Consider the following 12,646-nt stretch of genomic DNA (forward strand, 5'->3'; position numbering starts at 1 on the left):
TTTTAACACAAAAGTACAGTGACTATGAAAACATAACATTGGTAACACTAGCGGTACAGGCAAAGAGGAAAAAGGCATGCTTCTTAATTTGGCATTTAAAATATACCAGCCCAGAAGATATTATGCAATTTGCATATAAAAAGATAAATCAAACTTCCTTCTAATTTATAGAAGTTGATGACAGCTTTTAGCCTAACACAACACAGAAGTTTTGCCTCTGATTGTGGTAGAGAATGTCATGGCAGATGGCTGGAAGTTTTTCCACATGAAGTCGCAAATGCAGTAAAAGCTTCCAAGTCTCCAGACTGGTTTTAGGACATGGTTGCACAGAAAGACGGGGGGGGGGGAAGCGCGTTTTGCAGGTTGTACCAGTGTTTTAAGTCAGAAGTTCTTTCTCTGAGTATTATTCCTACTAACACAAACGTGAGCAGCACAGGAACCAATTCTGGCAATGCTTCCTAACATTTGGTCCCAGCCTTGCTATATCCCAAAAGGAAAATGCAAGTGGAATCCTTTGGTTGCACCACAGTTGATCTGATTGCTGCACACCTCAGAAAATATGTGAGTGTAAAAACCGAGTGTCACAGCTCACAGCATATGAAACCTTTTGCCTACAACTGATAAGGGAACAAGCTTGAAAGACTAAATAAGACATTGCTTTGGATGCCATAAGCAGTTTACTAAGTGACTACCCCCTGAGTGGAGTCAGTAAGAATAGCTTCTTTGCTGTCAAAAATGAAAAGGTGCTTCAATTTCCCTCAACCCCAGACATACAAGATAGGTAGTAAAAAAAACCCCAACAGCCTGTATTATTGTAGTAAAAAACAGAATGGAATGCCTTCCTTGGGACTGGTTTTAGAGTTAACATAAAAAATTATTCCTTTTAGCTATATTTGTCCCCAAATGCACCAGGAATATGAAAAATATCTTCTCAGGATCAATTCCACTGATTTCAAAGCTGCTCCAGAATAAGAGGTTTTGAACAGACTTTAGATCTGGCCCATTTTTCAAATCCGAAGAATAATTCCCAAATAGTGTCTGTACTTTAACAAAGAATCAAATACACATTGTCGGTTTCAAACTCTGTGGTCTTGAGGCTGTTGCAAAACACTCATAGGGCTCTCCAGTCAATGGGCTTCTTTCCAGACTTTTCCAGTAATTCATTTGTTTTGGAGAAATGTTTACAGCCAAAGAAACCCCTATGCACTGAAAGGGGTGAAGGGTGGACTGTCTGCAGGATGTGGTGGCGTTTCTGCAAGAAATCAGAGCTATTAGATCTTGCAGTTGTTCCCTCCTGTTGAACCGCCACCATATTTGCAGGATCTAATTTTGTACCTCTGTCTAGGGACCAACAGTATCTAACACCCCTCCCACCAAACCTGAACTCTACCATCTAATAATCCCGAGTTGTGAAAGTGGGGCTTGCTTTCTAGGCCTTCTGCAGTTGCAACTTCTTGCATGGACCAACCACAGTTGCTGAGTGATTAGATCTATGTGGAAAGGAAGTGACTACAGGAATGAAACCCTCTAGGCACAAACACACTCCACAAAGGGCAAGCCTAAGTTCTGAGACGCAGGTTGAAAGGGAGGCTTTTCAAGGCACATGCTATCTGCATCACAGAACTTGAGGTCCATCAATGCTGCACCCCAGCAAGCAACCATTTGGCTCAGCATCCTATCTTCTGCCAACAGCCAACCAGAAAAATCGCAAGCAGGACATGATGGCCATGCCCATTCTTTCATGCATGGTCCTACACAATCTAAAACCAGGTTTGTCCCAAGTCGGAGCATGGAGGTTTCATTTCTGCCTATCCTAGATGAACTGCTTGTTTCTACTCATCTAATGCCTTTTTAACACAATGTGCTCTAATGTGTACTGCAGAAGGCCAAAATCTACTCAAGATTATATTCCACACTGCATACCACACGGTACACATAGCCCAGTTTACAGGACTCCCTCGCTGTCTGGGCAGGCATCACTTCCAAAAGAATGGGAAAGAAAAGAAGCATTTACCCTGTCGATGGAACTTCCTTTCTTCTGCGCATAGGCTCCCCACAGCATAAAGACCAGGCCATCCAAGTTCTTGTTCAGCCAGGACACCACTGCATCTGTAAACTGCTCCCAGCCCTTCTCTTTGTGGGAATTGGCTTGGTGTGCTCGGACTGTGAGAACAGCGTTGAGTAACAGGACTCCTAAATTGCACATAAAACAGGAAGGTGTAAGGAAGGATGCAGGAAACACTGAAATAAGAGCAAGTTGCTTTTGCTGCTGCTAAGGGACAATTATCAATGCTCTACACACCAAATATGTTTATTCAGCATGGACACCCCACACTTTTGAAACACTCACCTTCTGAAACTTATTTTATAAGCTTTATTTAAGTGGGCTTTTACAGGATTTATTATGTGCTGTTTGTTTTCACTGTTTTGGATTTTGCTCCAAGCTCCTTTTCTGTTGTATTTTATTGAACCTTGTGTTTTGATTGTATGTGTTTGATTGTATAAATAAAAGTTAACAACCAGGTCTTCTCTTGGGGAGCTGCATGCAGCAGAGGCAGCAAAGTTCTGTAAAGCAGGTATATAAGCTGTATCTAGCTGAAAAGTGCAAGCCTAACAGCCAAGAAGGACCAATTCAGCAGCAAGATCTAGCCTCTCTGAGGCAGCAGGAGACTAGGACTGTGCTGGATGCTCAGCGGCAGCACCTGAGGCTCTTCCTCACTGAGAACTGGGGAGGCTCGCGGAGCTGGGAGTTGGGGGCACTGCTTGGCAGTGGCTCTGCTCCTACTTGGCGGATCGTCGCCAGAAGGTAGTGCTTGGGGAACACTGCTCGACACCCTGGACTCTCCATTGTGGAGTCCCTCAGGGGTCGGTTCTATCCCCCATGCTTTTTAACATCTACATGCAGCCGCTGGGTGCAGTCATCAGGAGTTTTGAGTGCGTTGTCATCAGTACGCTGATGACACGCAGCTCTACTTCTCCTTTTCACCTTCTTCAGGTGAGGCTGTTGATGTGCTGAACCGTTGCTTGACCGCGATAATGGACTGGATGAGAGCTAATAAACTGAAACTCAATCCAGACAAGACCGAGGCACTGCCTTTACCTGCCCAGATGGTGGATGTTCATCCTGTTCTAGATGGGGTTACACTCCCCTTGAAGGAACAGGTTCGTAGTTTGGGGGTCCTTTTTGACCCTTCCTTGTCGCTTGAGGCTCAGGTGGCCTCGGTGGCACGGAATGCGTTTTACCATCTTCGTCTAGTAGCCCAACTACGCCCCTATCTGGACAGTTACGATCTCGCCTCAGTTGTTCACGCTCTGGTAACTTCTAGATTGGACTACTGTAATGCGCTCTACGTAGGGCTGCCCTTGAAGACTGTTCGGAAACTCCAGCTAGTGCAAAATGCGGCAACCAGGCTGTTGACGAGGACCCATCGGTCTGCGCATATAACACCTGTCCTGGCCCGCCTGCACTGGCTACCCATCTGTTTCCGAGCTAGATTCAAGGTGCTGGTTTTGACCTATAAAGCCTTATACGGTGTGGGACCGCAATACCTTGTGGAACGCCTCTCCCGCTATGAACCTACCCGTCCACTTCATTCAGTATCTAAGGCCCTCCTCCGGGTACCAACTCATCAGGAAGCCCGGAGGAATGTTGTTAGATCTAGGGCCTTTTCTGTGGTGGCCCCCGAACTCTGGAACAGCTTACCTGAGGAGATACGCCTGGCGCCTACGGTACTTTCTTTTAGGCGCCAGGTTAAGACCTGGCTATACTCCCAGGCATTTTAATGTTTAATGTTTTCATGTTTAATTTGCTGCTATGTGTTACTGATTTTATTATACTATTGTATTTTAATCCTGTTTGTACACCGCCCAGAGAGCTATTAGCTATGGGCGGTCTAAAAATGAAACGAAATAAATAAATAAATAAAATAACTGGAGCATGCTGAAATGAACTCTCCAATGCAATTATTGCTATGAGCTGCTGGAAAGAGGTTATCAACATCCAGAAAGATGCAGCACATGACAGCAGCTGGGACAAGCCCAACTCAGGAGGAAAACACCCAACAAACTGGGACTCCGGCTCACCTTGTTTAGCCCACCCGGTCAAGTCTCCATGGCCAGGATGAGAAAAGCCTTCTATGTCTGTAGCCAGTTCTTTGTAAATATTCTCCAGGCTGCAAATACAAATAAGAAAGGTTTTGCCAGACTTCCACCCATGCCTTTGAAACACAGTGATTTCATGTATGACATAGTCACCAACTAGCTCTAACTGTTCGAATGGAAGACTAATGGAAAAACAACAAAGCATACCCTGTCCTAATATAATCACAGAGGTTAAAGCCTAACCTCACCTGGGTGGAGGTGGAACTGGTCTCTGGACACTGAAGCAAAGCCCATGTGCTTGATTGGGTCCATGATAAGGGTCTTGACCCAAGATGACAACTTTAACCTGAATAAAGTCATAAAAGCAGAAATTTGTTCAATACTAGTGATCCCTGCTGTCATCCAAGTCAGGCTAGTTTAGTACTTCTCTTTGGACACAGATTGGGGCTGGCTGCCCTTTGCTCTTTCTGTCTTGGGTTCCAGAGAAGACCAATGAGACAACCATTGGCATATAGATACACCAGAGTTCACGCAGCAGCGTTGGATGGGTTAAAAGCATCATGCACTGCACAACTCTCAGAGTAGTCCTGAACTCTCAGAGTAGTTTTACGGATATCGCCAACATTCCATTCCCACCCGTCTCACCTTATCTATTATTTATCAAATGGGAATAATTAATATGGGCCCACTTTTACAGGACTGCAATAAGGCTGACTGAGGTCCTGTATGCAAAACACTCTGAAGGCAAAGCACAACTAGTATTGCACCAGCAAGTATTACTGTCACTAGTCCACTGTTTTCAAAACATGGCCAGAAAATATTACACATATCTAGTGAAGAGGAGACAGAACAAAGCAGAGAATATCATACTGACAACTTAGCAACACCTGAAGGAAAAGGAATAATAAATACAGGATTGGTTGTACCAGGTTTACTCACATCATGGATATTGCACATCTGAGTCCAGGTGAAGACTTGGTGTGGAGGTGGATACACCAGGGAGTGCTTGCGCTCCTCAGCAACAAAGGCCATTAGCTGTTTTGGGAGAGAGAACTATACTTTTTCTAATTCTAGTTATGGGTTACAATACGATAAGCAGGTAGAGATTGGATGGCATAGAGGCATCTAGCTTATATTGCGCCACATGAAACTGTGTTTCAGGCAGTCATTTCTAAATTTCAATTTAGTTCATGCATAAAGCTTTTTTCTGTCAAAACTACATCCCGTTAATGCTCAAGGCTTTAAGGAGGGGCTGCCCAGCTAATTTTTTTTTAAAGATGGGAAGGGATGGCTTCATCCAGACTTGCAATTAGATCTCACTGTACAGGACAGGTGGCTGAGTTTGCAGAAAAGTTTGGTGAGCATTTAAGAGTTACAGAAACTTCAGCAAAACATGCTTAACAGTGAGAGGAACATTGCAAGGTCCACCCACTGGTGAGACCTTCCACTTCAGGAAAAGTGCTGACCATGGAGCCTTCTTCAATTCTCAACCAAGCGGCAACGTAGTGCTCTGTACTGCTTCTGGGAAAATGCTGGGAAAAACAGAAGGGAGTAGAAAAAGAGGAAGGCCAGACAAGAAATGGATTGATCCCATAAAGGAAGCCACAGACCTGACCTTACAAGATCTGAACAGGGAGGTTCACGACAGATGCTATTGGAGCTCATTGATTCATAAGGTCACCATAAGTCGTAATCGACTTGAAGGCACATAACAACAAGTTCCACTGAATACCAAAGGAATTGCTTCCAGGCAAACATACAGAGGATTGGGCTGCATGGCTCCAAGCCTAAATACACTTGCTGGGACGTAAGCCCTACTGAACATAATGACACATATTCCTAAGTAACAAGCATAGAGTTATGTTACAAAGCACCGCGTGGGCTACCAACACAAACAACAGATGAAGAAATGTATGTGTGTAAAACAGGTTGGCAGTTCATCTCTGGTCCCAAGTTAAGGTACTCATGTTAGTGTTTAAAGCCCTAAACAACATAGATCCAAGTACCTGTTATTGTTTTAATTGTACTATTTTAAACTGAGATGATTTATTGTGTCTGTTTGAATGGTTTTAATATTGCAAATGGTTTAATTCTATTTAAGTTAGACTATTGTATGTTCTTAATTATATGTGTTTTTATCTAGAAGCTGCCTTGAGTTCCAGTTTGGAAAATAGGGCGGGGTTTAAATAAAGACAATAATACCTGAAAGACCTCCTCCTTCCCTACAAACCCTCTCAGGTGTTGAGATCAGCAAAGGGAGCCCTTTTGGTAGTTCTGCCACCTTCAGAAGGTCAGGGGTGGGGAGAGCATTCTGTGCTGTGGCCTGTACGTTGTGGAACTCTCTCCACCAAGGTGCGTCGGGCAACTTCACTGTACAGCTTTAGGCAAATGTTGAAGACACACCTCTTTACCCTGGCATTTGACACCCTATTTGTTTATTAGTTACATTTATACCCCGCCTTTCTTTCACCCTGGAATCCAAGGCGGCATACATGTGGCTCCCAGGCAGTCTCCCATCCAGACACTGACCAAACCCAGACCCGCTTAGCTTCAGCAAGGTGGTGGCCTCATGTGCCTTCAGACCATAACCTGGGACAGTAGACATGTATTTTTAAGACACATCCTATTTTGGGATTTTAGGTTGTTTTTAATGTGCTATTTTAAAACTGTTGCAACCTGCCCTGGGACCTTTAGGTGAAGGGCAGGTTATTGTTGTTGTTATTAACAACAACGGAGAACTAGCGAGGGAAGTGTGCAGATTATAGTGCACTCTGTTTAACACAGGAAAAGGTTTGTTTTCATAAGAAAAAATATGAAAAATAATAAGCTACATCAAAATGACAGAAGCCACAGATCAGCAGTGGAGCACACCCTTTACGTGCTGAAGGATCAGTCCCTGACAACATCTCCAGTTAAGAGTGACGCCAGGCAGAGGGTGAAGAGGAAGACCCTTTTCTGTCTGACATCCTGGAGAGCTGTTGCTGCCGCAGCCTGTATAAGGCAGCTCCCCACCTTCCCAAAACACTGATCAGGGATACATAAAAAAAAAACGAGGAAGGAAAGCCAGCGCGGGTGGGGGAAGAGGCAGGGAAAATTTCGCAGAGCGCTTTTCTCAGCCTTTTGCCCACCTGGGCAAAATATGGCTTGGCGAACTCCGCCGCCAGCGGGACCCTCCAGCCCTGCCCGATCTCCGGAGGAACGAGGCCATTGATGCGGGTAGCGAGTCTTCGCAGGGCCGCCTCTTTGTTCCTGCGGATCCGTTCCAGCTGCTCCGGGCTGAGAGGCGGAGACCGAGAGGAGGGCGCGTCAGCCTTCGATCTTTTGGGACATCCTGCCTGGTAGAGGGAAAAGCGAGTGAAGGCCGGAGAAAGAAAAGCAAGAGGGAGGCAGCAGCGGGACGACAGGATCCCAGCACCCGCCGCCATTAGGCCGAGAACAAAACAGCGGCAGCCGCTGCCAACGACACTTCCGGCTACAGAGAAGCACGTGGAGAGTTTCGCGGAAAAAAAATAAAAACTCGCACAGCATGGACGCAGAAGCGCGTTTTATTGGTCCATTACTCGCGAGGGCTCGCAGCCGCACCCCTCCCTTTCTTATTGGTTACCAGCCATCATGCTAGCGTCCTCATTGGCCCTCGGCCTTGAATCCCGCAGACCACATTGCCCTATCGCAGCCCTGTTTGAAAGCCTCGCCCCACTCCCTCACCTTGGTTGCTAAGGAAGCCCCAGCTCTTATTGGTTAACGCCTACACAAACCCTGAGCGGGACTTAGTCCCACCTCTATAGCCGTTTTCCATTGGTTCAGGGGCAAGGGAGACGCTTCCCATTGGTCGATATCTTGAGAAAGCGCCTTTTTCTAACGCGCGAATACAAAACCTGAACATTTAGCCTTTGAATACTATTAACGCCTCTCTCTTGTCGCTTCAGTGGACGTTCCCCTCCCCGCTTCTTTTCCTTCTTCTTTTCCTGTTTTTACCTCAGCGTTGCCGCCGGACTCCGGGGAGCGACTCCGCTTCTTGCCGGGCGCCGCCGTGAAAAACGAAAGCAGCGTCTTTTGCCCGATCATGGTGCCTCCGTTCGCAGGCGGGATCTGGCGCTGCAGCTCGGGGACAAGCGACGCTGCCTCAGAGATTCCCTTTTTCCCCTCACAGCGGGACGGCCACTCGTTCCCGCGTTGGGTACTTAAAAAAAAAATTGGCGCAAGACTAGCACGCATGCGCGGCCGAGAAGCGCTTTTGGGCACGCCTGTTTGCTCGGTTTGCGCATGCGCGGTGTTCTTAAGCTAGAAACGGCTTTCGGCTCGACGCATGCGCACTATAGCCTCGAAGTCCTTGGCTTTTTCCGTGTCGGTACCGATCATTGTGAATCGCTGCAAACGCCGAGGACGTGCCTTTTCCCGTTTCTCAGTAGGTGGACCCACAGCTACCGTTTTTTAAAGAAAATCCTTGCAACAGTGTCGTTCAGACATGTCATTGCATCCGCTTACTGTTGACTTGCGCGGTTAACATCCGTGTTGGGGGGGAGTAACGTGTGAATGACACCCGTGTGTTCAACGCCTCGCGTGTTTTCCCACCAGAGCATCTCCCGTATTGCACTGAATCAGAAGTTGTTCTGCGGCTTGGGAGGCCCACCAAATGTTTAGGTTGCTTTTAACTTTTTAATTATAATTGCTGTAACTGGGACCTTTGGGTGAAGGGCGGGTAATTAATTCTAGTAATAACAAGCCTTAACCGTGTTGCCACTTTTCTTGCAGGCAGGCGGGGGAAGCAGCAGAGCGTGGCTGGGGCTGCCAGGAGGAACTGGGAAGAAGTCTGCAGTGGAGCCCAGCTGGGGTCGCAGGAGGGGAAGACCCGTGTTGGAGGCAAAGGTTGGTTGGTACAGGGTCTGAGGCTGCTCCTAAAGGCATGAAGTAGCCCACTTCTCCCACTCTATCCCTGCTATACAGAGGAACATTGCCTCTGAACCTGGAGATTCCCTTTGGCCATCCTAGATAATAGCAGCTCACAGGCGTCTTCTCTGTCGCTTTTGTCTAATATAACCTTCCCTTCCCTCTGGAGGTGCCCTCCAGATGTTGTTGGACTACAGCTCCCTTCGTCCCTGACATGCTAGCTGGGGTTTGTTTGTTTATTTAATATTAGATTTATACTCCTACCAGTAGGAGCCCAGGGTGGCAGACAAAAGCACTAAAAACACTCTAAAACATCATAGAAACAAACTTTAAAATATATTACATCAAAGCATGCTTAAAAACATATATTAAAAAAACCCCTTTAAAAAAATCTTAAAAAGCAATTCCAACACAGATTGGGATAAGGTCTCTACTTAAAAGGCTTGTTGAAAAAGAAGGATCTTGATTGATGGGAATTGGAGTCCAGAGGTAGAGAGACCATTTGCCAGTAGTCGCAACTGATTTTTTTCTAGCCCTGTTGGGGGGCCTCATATAACACTTGTGATATGGAAAACGGGCATCATAGTGTTGGTAGATATTTTTTGTTTATTGTTTTGATTCCTGAATTGTGCAGAACAAAAACGGTTTCTAGGTGACTTTCAAACAGAATAAAAATACTATGTTAAAAAGATAACAATCATCAGGACATTAACAAAACAACCACCTCAAGAATAGCATCATCAAAAACAACAGTAAAAACATCAGCAGTACATGAGCCATGATAACCACTCACAATCCCCCAAATACCTGGGAAAAGAGAAAAGTCTTAGTTTGACACTGAAAAGAGATTCGACTCTTCAACAGGCAGGCCTCTCTGGGAAGATTATTCCATAGCCAGGGGCCCACAACCAAAAAGGCTCTCTCCCATGTTGCCTTCCTGTGGACTCTCAGATCTGTCTGGTCTGGTTCTGGTCAATGCAGGTTTGTTTCTGTCCTGCTCTTGCACAGCCTAAATTTCGGTGTACAGCAACTGGCAATGGATAAATTCCTTGTCCGGGGAGCTCTTCAGACTACAGCAGCAAAGAACAAGAGAAAATCCTTTGTCCCAAAGGGAGAGGATGCTGAAGAAGGCAGCGGAAGAGAGGAGAAGAGGCCCAAGGTGGACATGCCCCATCAAAACAAGCCTCCCTTGACAGGTGTTCCTTGGAAGCAAATTTGGGCAGAGGGGCTGGACTGCGATTACACAATCCTGTTTGGCAAAGCCGAGGCTGATGGGATTTTCCAGGAGCTTGAGAAGGAAGTGGAATATTTTGAAGGTAAACGTGAGCGCTTAGCATCTGGTCTTTGGACCAAAGTCGTGTGCAAAGAAGCTCTCTCTAATGAACACTCAGTGCAAATTTGTCTGGAATGCCCTAGAAATAATAGACTTCATTGTGGTCATGGCTAGCCATAACAGTTGCAGTAGCCAGGCTCAGCAGTAGTTTCTCACTGAATGCCAGTTGCCCAGGGGCTCAAGGGCTACTTAAGGGGAAATAGCCATCACTCCATGGCAGAGCACCTTTTCCTGCAGAGAGTCCCAGGATCAGTCCCTGGGAGGTCCAGGAAGCATTAGACGACAGTCCTGAGCTAGGTGGACTGAGAGTCTGACACTGTATCAGGTGGCTTCCTGTATCCCTGTTGTGTTCATGTCCAGCTTGTGGCGTCTGTCCTGTTGAGGCACCTGGTTTGCTGCTGTGTGAAATGGGATACTGGACTAGATGGGCTTTTGGTCTGATCCAGCAGGGCTGCTTTGATCAAAGGTCAGCTGATCCTTTGGTTTTGAAGCTGTCTCTCCAGGAGAGCCGTTTTCCACGTTGATTTATCTGCCAAGGAACCTCTGCATGCTGCCAAGGATTCTGGGGAGTTTTGTAGGGTGTGCACACTCAGTCCGTTGAGGGGTACTAGCCAGGCCTGTTGGGCTGTCCTTTTGCTCTGCAGGACCTGAGTGTTCCCTAGAACATACTCGGCACTTCTCAGCAGCTGTGCATATGGCCAGGGAAGGTTGGTGGGTCAGCCTGTTGCCTTTCAGGGAAGCATCTTCTCCATTTCTGATTTTTCTCAGAGGTGAACCCTTGAGAAAGTTCCAAGGGAGCCCAGAGTCCACAAGAACATGGTTTCAGAACTCCTGAGCTAATCTATTCCATGCTCCAGCTCTAGGACAGGAGGGGGGACCTTTTTTTCCCTTCTGTCCAGGCTGCGTTCCTTTGGAGCTAATCTGTCTGTAGGGGGCAGGGGTTGCATACCAATAGTGGGTGAGGGCAGAGCCGGGGGGGGGGGGGCAGAATTTGCAGAGTTGCACTCTGCTGTCTCTCTCTTTGTGTGCCACCCTCTCCATTTCATTCCCTCTGGGCTCCCGCAACTCACAAGCAGGCTTCCCCTAGCACTGTGTTCCACCGGGTAACAGCTGCATCTCCCTGGTTCTCTCTTGTTCGCATTCACGGCATGGACAAAAAGCAATTTCCAGAGGGCTGATGCACAGAGCAGAGCGGGACTGCAGCATGCAGAGAGCCACATGAAATGAAAGTGGGGGCCACCACAAGTTTCCTACCACCGTTCTAGGAGAGACCATTTAATCTGTGAATAATGGCAGTTTTATCTGCATCGAAAGCCCATCTTTGAGTTTTTCTGTTCTCCCCCCCCCCATACAGGGGAACGTACCAAGCTGCACATCTTTGGCAAGTGGCACAACATCCCACGAAAGCATGTGACGTACGGGGATGCCAGCTTGACATATACATACTCGGGTGTCACCTTCTCGCCCAAGCCATGGATTCCAGTTCTGGATCACATACGAGACCAGATCCGGCTTACCACTGGGCACACCTTCAGTTTTGTTCTGATTAACAGGTAGGTGAGGGTGGGAGTGGGTGGGTTGGAAGGCATGGAGATTTGACTCCCTGGTGCTCAGTCTCGTGCAACAACTTGCGATGGTGGTGGTGTACATACAGAGGACAGCATAGGAGGGGCTTTACAGGCTTCTGCAACTCTGCAGAAATTGCCCTTGGTAACTTTCTAGAACTCATTTTGCCAAGCTGGTGACTCCCCAGATGGTTTTGCACAACTCCTCTCACCAACCCCATCCAGTGTGGTCACATGATGCTAGAGCTGATGGGAATTGTAGTTCAAAATACCTGGAGAGTATTAGGCTGGCAAAGTCTTTGACTTGGAAGCTTCAAATGGTGCAGAGCATGACAGCTGTGCTGTGGGATGGAATCGCCCTCAGCGATGGGATGCTTCCCATAGCACTCTGACCTGTAATACCCTCACTAGCTTTGGTCAGTCTGTGGTCAGCAAGTGCCCGTCTCGCATCTGCACCAAGTTCTAACACCCAAGTGCAGGAGTTCCTTTAGTGGCTGCCCCATAGCTCAGGCCTCCCCCTGTAAGCCTCACCACTTTTGGAAGATGTTTTACATGGCATTCGGCAGCCAGATATGAAAGTTATTAAGAATTTAGTTTGCAGTCCAACATCGTGAATGCGCTGTTAGAGTATGCGCATGAGAAAGTCAGTAAAAGAACATGAGTTTTGTCTTGGACTGCGGATAGCTTGTTTTAGCAGATTTACAGCCTGAGCAGGTTTACTTGAAAGGGAGCTCCACTGAGTTGAAGAGGACTCAATCCT

At 46.9% G+C, this 12,646-nt stretch overlaps 2 protein-coding genes across 6 annotated transcripts in view; one reads left to right on the top strand and one right to left on the bottom strand.

The window, feature by feature from the left end:
• Positions 1-8,320, bottom strand: UNG (uracil DNA glycosylase). 2 transcript variants are annotated; one of them, XM_061602454.1, is made up of 7 exons: positions 8,077-8,320; positions 7,230-7,436; positions 5,041-5,136; positions 4,350-4,447; positions 4,084-4,172; positions 2,015-2,193; positions 1-1,252 (listed from the first exon to the last, which is right to left on the bottom strand). In XM_061602454.1, exons 1-7 carry the CDS (start codon positions 8,314-8,316, stop codon positions 1,112-1,114), a joined length of 1,050 nt encoding a protein of 349 aa, XP_061458438.1. In that variant the 5' UTR covers positions 8,317-8,320; the 3' UTR covers positions 1-1,111. The 2 variants fall into 2 exon arrangements, with proteins under 2 accessions (XP_061458438.1, XP_061458439.1); XM_061602455.1 differs by lacking the exon at positions 7,230-7,436.
• The window catches only part of ALKBH2 (alkB homolog 2, alpha-ketoglutarate dependent dioxygenase), a 7,938-nt gene continuing 3,307 nt past the window's right edge, over positions 8,016-12,646 (top strand). Inside the window, exons 1-4 of one of the 4 annotated variants that reach the window (XM_061602456.1) lie at positions 8,359-8,506; positions 8,854-8,967; positions 10,100-10,304; positions 11,676-11,874. In XM_061602456.1, the coding sequence (XP_061458440.1) occupies positions 8,408-8,506; positions 8,854-8,967; positions 10,100-10,304; positions 11,676-11,874 (617 nt within the window). In that variant the 5' untranslated portion in view covers positions 8,359-8,407. Of the gene's footprint in view, positions 8,507-8,853; positions 8,968-9,969; positions 10,305-11,675; positions 11,875-12,646 lie in introns of those variants that run through there. The other 3 variants (XM_061602460.1, XM_061602458.1, XM_061602457.1) reach the window with 3 other exon arrangements.

Source organism: Rhineura floridana, chromosome 19 (genome assembly GCF_030035675.1).
Source record: "Rhineura floridana isolate rRhiFlo1 chromosome 19, rRhiFlo1.hap2, whole genome shotgun sequence".
In the NCBI taxonomy this organism is placed as follows: Eukaryota; Metazoa; Chordata; class Lepidosauria; order Squamata; family Rhineuridae; genus Rhineura; species Rhineura floridana.

Coding starts and splice junctions, on each gene's coding strand:
- UNG (XM_061602454.1), bottom strand. CDS start 8,316: ATGCGTGCTAGTCTTGCGCCAATTTTTTTTTTAAGTACCCAACGCGGG. Junction 7,437..8,076: donor AGTCCGGCGGCAACGCTGAG/GTAAAAACAGGA, acceptor TCCCTCTACCAG/GCAGGATGTCCCAAAAGATC. Junction 4,448..5,040: donor AGATGTGCAATATCCATGAT/GTGAGTAAACCT, acceptor GACTTTATTCAG/GTTAAAGTTGTCATCTTGGG.